General features: G+C 46.8%; 1 protein-coding gene across 1 annotated transcript; it reads left to right on the top strand.

Moving 5' to 3' along the window:
* The first annotated feature begins 2,647 nt into the window (after window positions 1-2,647).
* Window positions 2,648-4,301, top strand: LOC108555484 (uncharacterized). Its single transcript, XM_017911140.1, has 3 exons — window positions 2,648-2,899; window positions 2,958-3,137; window positions 4,251-4,301. Exons 1-3 carry the CDS (start codon window positions 2,648-2,650, stop codon window positions 4,299-4,301), a joined length of 483 nt encoding a protein of 160 aa, XP_017766629.1.
* Window positions 4,302-9,301: the final 5,000 nt, after the last annotated feature.

The raw sequence follows: 9,301 nt of genomic DNA, 5'->3' as shown, positions 1-9,301 counted from the left end.
TGGTTGTCGAGGGGTGGTTGGCGCGGGATGGTTGACGAGGGTGGTACCTGCCTTCTCCTCGCGCCCTCACCGGGCGCTATAGTAACAATACGGGGAAACATAGGGAAATCAATATGGCTTCCGTTGCCCTCTTCCCTCTCGTCTCTCCCTGTCTTCCATCCTCTCGCTCACCCCGGTTTGCTCAGTCTTTGACTCTCTCTACTCTGCCTCCGCTACTCTCGCTTCCTCGTCCAGTTTCTCTCCTTCTGACACCCTTCCACTCTCTTTCCGTCTCTTTCTCGATCGCTCTCCCGCGCTCAGCGCGGACGGGTGAACCCATTATGAGGGAGTGTTACTCCGGGCCAATCCCCAACCATCCGGAGAGAGAAACTGGAGAGACGAGGGTCCAAGAAGGGCGCATGTGCGTTGCTAGGGCCACAGGATGGGTCGCGTGGTTCTGCGCGCGAATACGGACACCCGGTATACGTGGTCAAGCCGCTTTGCAAGAAAACACGCCATAATGTACGAACGAAAAATTGCCCGGCGTTACAAAAATCGTCAAACGAGTCTCGCTATTTACGCTTACGTTCACGAGTCCATGGGGTTTCCGAGAAACCGCGTATTCGAACAATCTACGACTCTGATACAGTATTTTCCGAGTAATCGTTGCAAGTTTACGACCAAGAGTATTCGTATCTGAATTATCATGTGGTCATGGAACGCGAAATACGTCGATAGCGAGCATTCTTTAGGAAAATCAACCACGATCTCGTAACATGGCAGAGAAAGTTCATCTATGGGCAAAAGTTACAAGTGCCCTAGCATCCTAGCGCTCTAGCGGCGAATTTAAGAAACAGGCGTAACGCGTGAGAAGTCGGTAAAACAGGAATATCCAACTCGACGCTGTGAACAGTTTGGTAAAGTACCTGCCGAGATCGATAGAAGAAAAGATTGCAATAACAAAGTCAAAAAATGTGGTCATGTGTAATGATGGAAAGCGCTACTACAGTGAAGACTTTTGCTGCCGATTGATGAACAACCACATTCTGATGTTTGGGAAAGACAGATATAGAAATCTGTAAGGAAAGGAGGAGAAGTTTCCTGGGAAACAAATAGAAGAAGATTTGACAAAGATGGTTTTTTTTTCTCTGCGTTGCTAGAGAGAAGGGGGGGGGAGGAGGAGTAGTCGTGGTTTTTTTTTTTCTTTGTCATCTCTCTCCTCTCGAACTTTCTTCTTTCTTTCTTATTAGGAGATGGTGACAAGATGGAATTCAATCAGAGTGGGGAAAGGTTTCCTGGGAAACAATTGACAAAGATGATACACAAGCATTTTTGCCTCTGTGTTGTGCTGCTCCTTTTTTTAATTGCATGTTTTCTTCTCTCACACTCTTCTTTGTGATTAAGGGGGAGAGTCGGGAAAAACACACTAGGAGAGCTTCTATCTTTCAGCAGAAAATCAGCAGATATACCTGAGTAGCATCGGACCACAGACGTAAGTATCGTGAACGAGTCTTATATAGTGATAGAGAAAGCGCAGGAACACCAGCGAGAAACTCGTGTGTACGAAAATTTGTATAATAAACTGATAGTTGTTACGCTATACCGATAGCTTGAATATTTTCTCGACGAATAGTATACGATATCTAGCGTCAACAACACGAATATACTTCATTTATCATCGACAAATTTAAAATAAAATAAAATCGCATACTGGCACTTCATGTCAGTAGCCCTCTAGTGGCAAAGAAGCTAAGATTAAAGAGTCGGTAAACAAGAAACTCTTCGTTATCGACACACGAGTTGGATGGATCCAAAGTTAACGAGCAAAATTATAAAATTATAAATGAACTGCAACAAATTAAAATACCTGTTATCAATCTCAAAGTACAATAGCTACTTTCGATGAAACTTGTTGATAAAAAAATATTGGATTCGCTTCTAACATTAATGTACAGCTGTCGGTAAAGAAACATGCCTCATTATCATCCCGGATAACAAGCACCGAACTGAACCAGCGTCGGTAAGAACAGAAACTGCAAACTATTACCGACGCAGGATCAGCATTCTTGCCGGTAAAAAGCAATCGCATTTTTACCTTTCCAACCTTCAACATAAAGGTATGTTTCCAAGTTGAAACATAAACTTCTCATTACAAAAAATATAAAAAAATATCTCCTGCAAGAACGAACAAAACGAATATTCGAAACCTATATAGAGCATCGACACGAAAGAAAAGTACACAATAAAACCGTTTATAAATTAAACTTATAATTTAAGCGTTAATATCGACGTTCATTAAACTTGGTTAATAACCGAAAAACGCAGGATACTCGCGCCATGCCGTTATTTGTAATTAGGCATACGTTGCTAATTCCAATCTAATATCGGGAAGGTCGTGTTTACTTTCACACGCATTTACGATCGAACACATATACAAACGTGTATCTGTTATGAAGAATGCTCACATTGAACGAAGAATAGAACGCTGTACAAGGAGATAAGCCTACCAAACTTTCAGTTAGTTGTCGAATAACGTCGTAACGGTCATCGGCGATCGGTCGATTATTAGAAATTCGAGCCGAGCCAACGGAGAAATTGCCGCAATAGCAATCGAAACGAGAGTTCCGAGTGACAGGAAAGAAACATATCGTGGAAGAAAAGGCGAGGAATGGCGTTAACGATTGCTCTGCCCCTGTCCGGTCTGGAGCCTGAGCATTTCGGTTCGTTGGGTGCGAGACTTTTATACGAACAAGGTATGAGAACTTTGTCTGGTTGCGGACCAATCTCGCCAAGCACTGCAAGTGAATCGAGTGGAGTCAGTAGTTTAGTGCCTTCCATCGAATCATCTACACCGGAACAAACGCCGGCTTCTTCCAGGCCAGGTACACCCGTCACGGAAATGACGAAGAAGCAAGAGGAGGTACGTAGCTAAGAAAGAAATAGGCTCGAGAAAGGATAACTCGGAATTTCCTTTTCAGCAACCGCTCCGAGTGTATTACAGGCAGAGAGACATATTAAATTTGGGAGCAAACATCAGAGAACCATTCTGGCAAATGAGAATCCCAATGATGCCTCGGTACGACTTTCGGAGTTTCATGGAAAATAGATCGGTGTACTATCGCTTAGGTGAATATGGATTAACGGAAGATTATCCAATGGTAGGTTTATCGATTGTATCTACTCGTTCGTCCATTCGGCCGCGGAAAAAAAGACGAAATTTCGCAATGATATCGCGTTTAATACCAATAACAATTTAATCGACGTATCAGAAACGTAGACCAATCGTGGAATTACGTTACATGGATGGCCTTCGTTTCGCAATTATCACCGAAATCCGATATATCGTTGTTCCTTTTCCGCGTTCCGATTGTCAGTGCGGACGTAAACGTTGCACGAAATTTCGATTTCGATGCAGGAAATTATTCCAAGTAATTTCAAGATACTATCAATAATCCCTCGCTATGATTAAACGCAATGCTTTGTGTATTCCGCTGCCATCTTCGAGAAACGCTTCAAAGGGATTGTCTCCTTTCTCTCTTACTATCTGCTACAATCTGTTAGATATTTTTTTCTCCTCCAACTTTCTTTCTCTCCGTCTGTGTCCCTACGTTCCGTGCAAGAGTTTCGAATTTCTCTGGATTCGTTCTCGCGTTCGTCATAGCTTGCAACTGATAGAACATGGGTAAAGAGACGATTAAACCGACTGCCCAATACTTAAACTGCCAAGATCTTCGCCAATGGTGACTGTAAGGGAAATGGAGGATCTTTGTGCCGACGAGGATGACTTTGCTCAGCAATGGCGAAGGGGGAAAATGGTCCGGCAACGACACTGCCCTGATATCCCTCATACCCTAAAAATCAGCGAGTATTCTTTGAAAATTCCTATTCGCGTGTGCGCAAATTCGAATGTAGTGCTATCTGAACGTACTTTGGAAAATTTGCTTCTGAGGTCCGACATGCGTACGTCTTTGATCTTGTCGTGAACTCGACGGTAACGTGCGGTTAAAAAGTTCTGCATCGCAAATTTCCTATTCGTGTGTCCGAAAGCGATAGCAGTGGATCGATCAAACGACACAGGGAAAAGAACGAAACGAATCCTTGCGAGTTTGACAGCTACGACTGGCCCCCTTCCTTCGCGTTAGGACTCGGCCATTTTGGTCGAGTGGAAAAAATTCGCGAACAAAACGAACTCGAAACGAGTCGCGTCGTAGAAGGCGAGATAGATCCTAGAAATTGAAATAAATCCTTTCTGCGATTATTTTTATTTTCAGCGAATCTGCAAAGACTGTGGCTTTTGCGAACCATCGCCGTACCTGTTTTAATCCGTGATCGACGTTGGAATCATCGACGAGAAGGACGATGTAGCGAACAGCAAACTGTGATAAACAGACAGACAAGCGGCAGCCGGCTCGAAAATGCGAGTGGACGGCTCGAAACGAGGAGAAACGTGGGGAAACGAAGGGAAACCATGAGAAACTAGGAGAAACCGGTGACAATGTAAAAGCGAGTGGACGTTTCTCGAGGAAAGCTTGAAAACGATCGCTCGTTTGGTACCGCGCGCGCGTAAATTCCACTCCGTACTAACAAATAATTAAACAAGCGCGCGTTCAAAGAGCGACACGGATTTCTATGTAAAATTTTTCATCTATTTTTCGCTGTATTTTTTCCTGTGTGCCGGTATCGCGCTGACCGGATGATCGATTGTCAGATATAATCGGGGAAAGTTTGTGAAAAAATTTGGCCAGTTTTGTTCTTTCGTGACGCACCGGTTTTCGTTCGTTTCGTTAATCGCGCAATCGTGTCAATTTTCATTTCTCGGTCGATATCGTTTCACCGTGTAGCTATCTGACAATTACATCCTCGTCGATTATTCAGTAGCCGGTTACGGGCTGCGATAGTCGCGTGTGCCTTCTATCACTTTCTTTGTTTTTAATATATTTAAACGCGAGTATGTTAAACAGGACGAGCCCTCTTGCTATGCAACTATGTGCATACGCAGTCGACGGCTCGATTGGAAAATGTTCTACTGCTAAACGGTTTTAAGAACGCTTCCGTCGAGCGTTTTACGAAAAAAAGCGATCTATATTGTGTTCTCTATTCTTTTTCATTTTTTTCTTTTTTTTTTTTTATAATTACAAAACGTACGAGAGTATATAACGCTAATACGTTGCAAGGAAAAGTTTACAGTCACGAGAATGTTGGAAAAGAAAAAGAAAAGGAAATGGAATATTCGAAAACGTGAAAATTACGCGACGATGGTCGCGCGTTCCCCTTAATTTTAAAAGCTTTATTCATCGCGAAAGAAGGAACGAATTTCCCTGTCAACGGTGATGTATTGATCAACACGTTAAGTGGGTAATTCTAGCTGTGACTTTTTCGCAGGTAGAATTATTAATAAGCATTCCATTAAGTACACCTCTTTGTGCGCAACGACATAGCAACCTATTATAATATTACGAACAATCGACCAGTGCGCTATAATTATAATTGGCTTATACATTTCACGATAAATGTAATGCGCGCTCACAGAGTATTGTAATTGTACCGAAGCCATTCCGCTAGAGTCTTTACTGACCATTGTTTATAAGCACGTGATAAACAATATTTTACAACGACGTTGCGTTCCGCTCGATTATTTAACTAATGCTCGTTAAGCATACGAATTCCATTCGTTATCCCGCAACGTTCAATGAATCTCTTCTTCTCTTGCATTCGCGCGCGCGTGCTCGTCGTAACCGAAGCCGAAATAGCCGGTGCATTTCGAAACGTTTCACGAGTCGAGTCTATCCCGCGATTTCGATCTTCCAGCAAGGGAATTCGTCCCTGAACTTCCCCTTCTAACACGATTCTATCACGGATATACGAGGTTACGACGATTTCAAACCGGAATCTCCGAGATCAGGAGAGTCGCTCTCGTGCCCGTTAACTATTTATCCGTGTCCGTAGAACGCGAGAGATCCTTTATCGTAACGCAACGGTATATACGTGTACACGGATGCACGTGCGACGGTGTAAAGAGACGTACGTGCGAGCGTGTGAAGGGATGCGCGGCGGGAGCGTGTGAGGGCCGTGCAAAGGGATGTGCGCGCACGCATGCACGCGTGCAAGCGCGAGTGCGTGCGTGGGTGCGTGGAACGCTCGCGAGAGATGTGCACGACGACTATTCAGATATTGTTGTTATTGTTGAGGGAACAATCGCCCGTCAATAGGCTGCCCCGGCACAATGTATCTATTCAGGTGCGGTCAGGGGTGCTCAATCGATCGGCGGCCCCCCTTCGTCCGCGATTCACGAAAAACCCTCGCGAAAGAACCGAAGTAAGCCGCTTCTCCTAGGAGAATTTTTGGCGAGAAAATTCGCGATGCGTTCGAGTTTTCGTCGTCCGATGGATTCTTCGCTGGTGAAGGGATACCGCGACCGCCAGGGGTACCGATTCACCACCCCCGTTTCGTTGCACCCTGCGCGCGTAACCTCACCGGGACGAACGCGTTCGCGAAATGGAAAGGAGAATCGTTTGATCTGGGCGATTTTTCTCGATGCACATCGAGAGGTCGTCTTGCAGACGATACTGGTTCGCACCGCGAGGAGGAAATGGTAGCGACGATTGGATAAACGACGAAACGATCACGGAATATTAAGCGGCAATTGCCACGCGTAATTATCAGTTTCAGATTTAAATAGCCAGGTCGGTTTGGCATTAACTGCCATTGATTAGATAGATCGTAGCGAAGCGCTAGAAACACGGCTGATTGCGGGCATAAATCGGCTATCGCTTACGATTATTATTATCCAGGCTGGTGATGGTATTTAAACCGATAAACGGCTGGCGGAATGGCGATGGCGCGTCGTCATTGTTAGATTAGCGTAGCGTTAGAGGAGAGCATTGAAAAGCCCCGGATGGACGGGAACGGGACGAAACGGAGAGCTTGAACCGGGAGGGAAAAAGAGGGCGCGCGTGAGAGCCACTGCTTCGCGAGTGTACCAGCCTTCCCTGCCCATAGCGATGATTACGTATGCGGGAATCATTGTCGAGTAACGCGCGATGCACATGCAAAGGCCAAAAATCGTCGAAATCAGTCGAGTTCAACATCAGCATTGTACCTGGCCTTTGTCTCTGCCTCATTGTTGTCGGTACTCGGTGTACAACGTACACGTACGTACAGACCGAACCGGAGAGAGCACGCTGGGATAGTTCGTTCGCTGGTCCACGGGAACCACACACCTACAGGACCTTCGCTATTTGCTATTTATGCTAGCGAGATCCCGAAAATCGGAGCATTGTTGCCGGTCCGCTCCGGCATTGACTAGAAAATCGATTCGAACCGGCGGACGCGCCTGGGAAACTCGCTTTCACCCTTCCGAAATATCTGTCCACTCCGCGTGAATATTGCAATTTGGATAAATATTCGACTCGACTCGCGTTGTTCTCCGCATCCTAGCCGCGTGGGTTACCTCGAGGACGCTAGCTACTTTTCGGATCCGCGCTAATCGATCGAATCGCGCCGGATCTGCGCCTCTAGCCTCGTGACAACCGCGTCGAAATCGCTTCGCGTCGCGTTTCACGCGGACCGTATATATGGGTAACCAGGCCATTGGAACGCGTTAGTTGGGCTGATGATCCGCGCCAGACGCCAACTCTTTCCGCCGATTACAAAACACGTATGGGCCCAGTGCTCGGCATCCCAACGCCCGAGTCTAAGACGACCTAAATCCAGAGAACATAAACCGAATCGTCCAGCAATCGATTGCACGCCGCGCCTTTTCGCTCGCCGTGGCATCTCCAGAGGATCCGCGTGGAAAGACAGAGGGTGGTGCCGATCGCATCGCGAACGACGAAAATTTACGAAAATTCCTCCACTCGTACGAGCCAATCTCCGCGGAACAAGGCGGTCGTAAACCTTGCGCGGCTGGACGAGGTAATATCTCGACTGATCCACGAAATAGATCAAAATTACGTTTCCTCCTTTTTGGATAAACGACGAGCTACCCCCGAGTACCAATTTTCCTTCCGAATTTCGAGGAAATTTCGTATTAACGGCGCTCGTCGGGACACGAGTGACGAAAGGTCCGAGCAACGTCGCGAGTAACCACCGGCTGAGACTTCTCGGTTGCGGAGTTTAGAAGCGGGAACGGACGTGCCGGTGATTTTTCGCGGGTACAAAGGTACAGAGGGCCGATAGGATAAGATTTCCGCGGCGATATCGGAACGAACGAGTAGAGGAGGGGAAGATAGCGGATGAAGGGGTGAGGAAGAGCAGGAACAGCAGAAGCAGTGGGGGTGCAGAAGGAGGCAAAGTGGGGATAGGAGGAGAAGAGGGCATAGAGCAGCTGAATAGGAAGCGACACAATGGACCTGGGTGGCTGTGGAGGCGTGTTATCAAATGGGTTCCTCATTCACATACTGCGGCCTGAGCTACCTGTGTCTGTCTGTACCGGTGTCTGTCTGTTATACTTATTCATACCGCCCATTGTGTCCTCCACTGTTGAGTCGAGTTCAGTTCAGTTGAGAACGCGATGGAACGTGCCACAATGCACGAATATGGGCTGCGCTGCTCTGCCCCCCCCCCGCCCGCCCCCCTCCCTCCATCAAAGCTAACTCTTTCTCTTTCTCACCCTCCCTCTTTGCCATTTGCCACCCACCCGCCATCCAGGCCGGGCTAGATTCGTTCGAGCGACTGAAAAGAAAATTGTGTTGGGAAATTGTATCCGCGAGAAACCTGGCCGATAATGTGGAATTCTTGCCTCGAACAACCCGAGCAGACTTTTCACCGACGCCGGTTCCACCCGTGCCAAAAGGATCCAGGAATTCGTTAATTCGAGGATCGTAAAGAGATTCGAGCTTTGCCGTGATCCAGCCCCCGATCCTCGCGAAAATGCTCGCCACTTTTCCCCCCCGCGGGGAATTCGCGTCCGACTACCGAGGAAACAATCGCGGAATATTATCGAGAGCGAAGAAAAGGAACAGCGCCTGGTTCCGCACCTTGACTTGCCCGCTAAAACCTTAAACCTGCCGGGTCAGAGCGACTTTTCCTTTCTCGAAAGAAATCAAGAAGCACGCGAAACGTTTTTAACAAACTTCGTGTTCTCGGAAAAGCAGGCGAACCGAGCGACCAACCGCGCAAAAGGAAAACTTTTTCGCCGCTATACGAAATTATGTTTCGCCGGCCAGTCTTTGATTAAAAAGAGTGGAAAGTTGGCGAGAGCGTTTAACAAATGGTTTTTCGCGAGTCGCAGACTCTTCGAGTAAACGATGGACCATCGATCCGGGACTCGAGTTCGCGTTCCGCCGATTTCTCATCGAACAAAGACCGGAGAAGAAAGAGA

Source organism: Eufriesea mexicana, unplaced genomic scaffold, assembly GCF_001483705.2.
Source record: "Eufriesea mexicana isolate 0111107269 unplaced genomic scaffold, ASM148370v2 scaffold124, whole genome shotgun sequence".
NCBI lineage: Eukaryota > Metazoa > Arthropoda > Insecta > Hymenoptera > Apidae > Eufriesea > Eufriesea mexicana.
The sequence above is the reverse complement of the archived record's forward strand: the minus strand, read 5'-3'. Positions and strand labels throughout refer to the sequence as shown.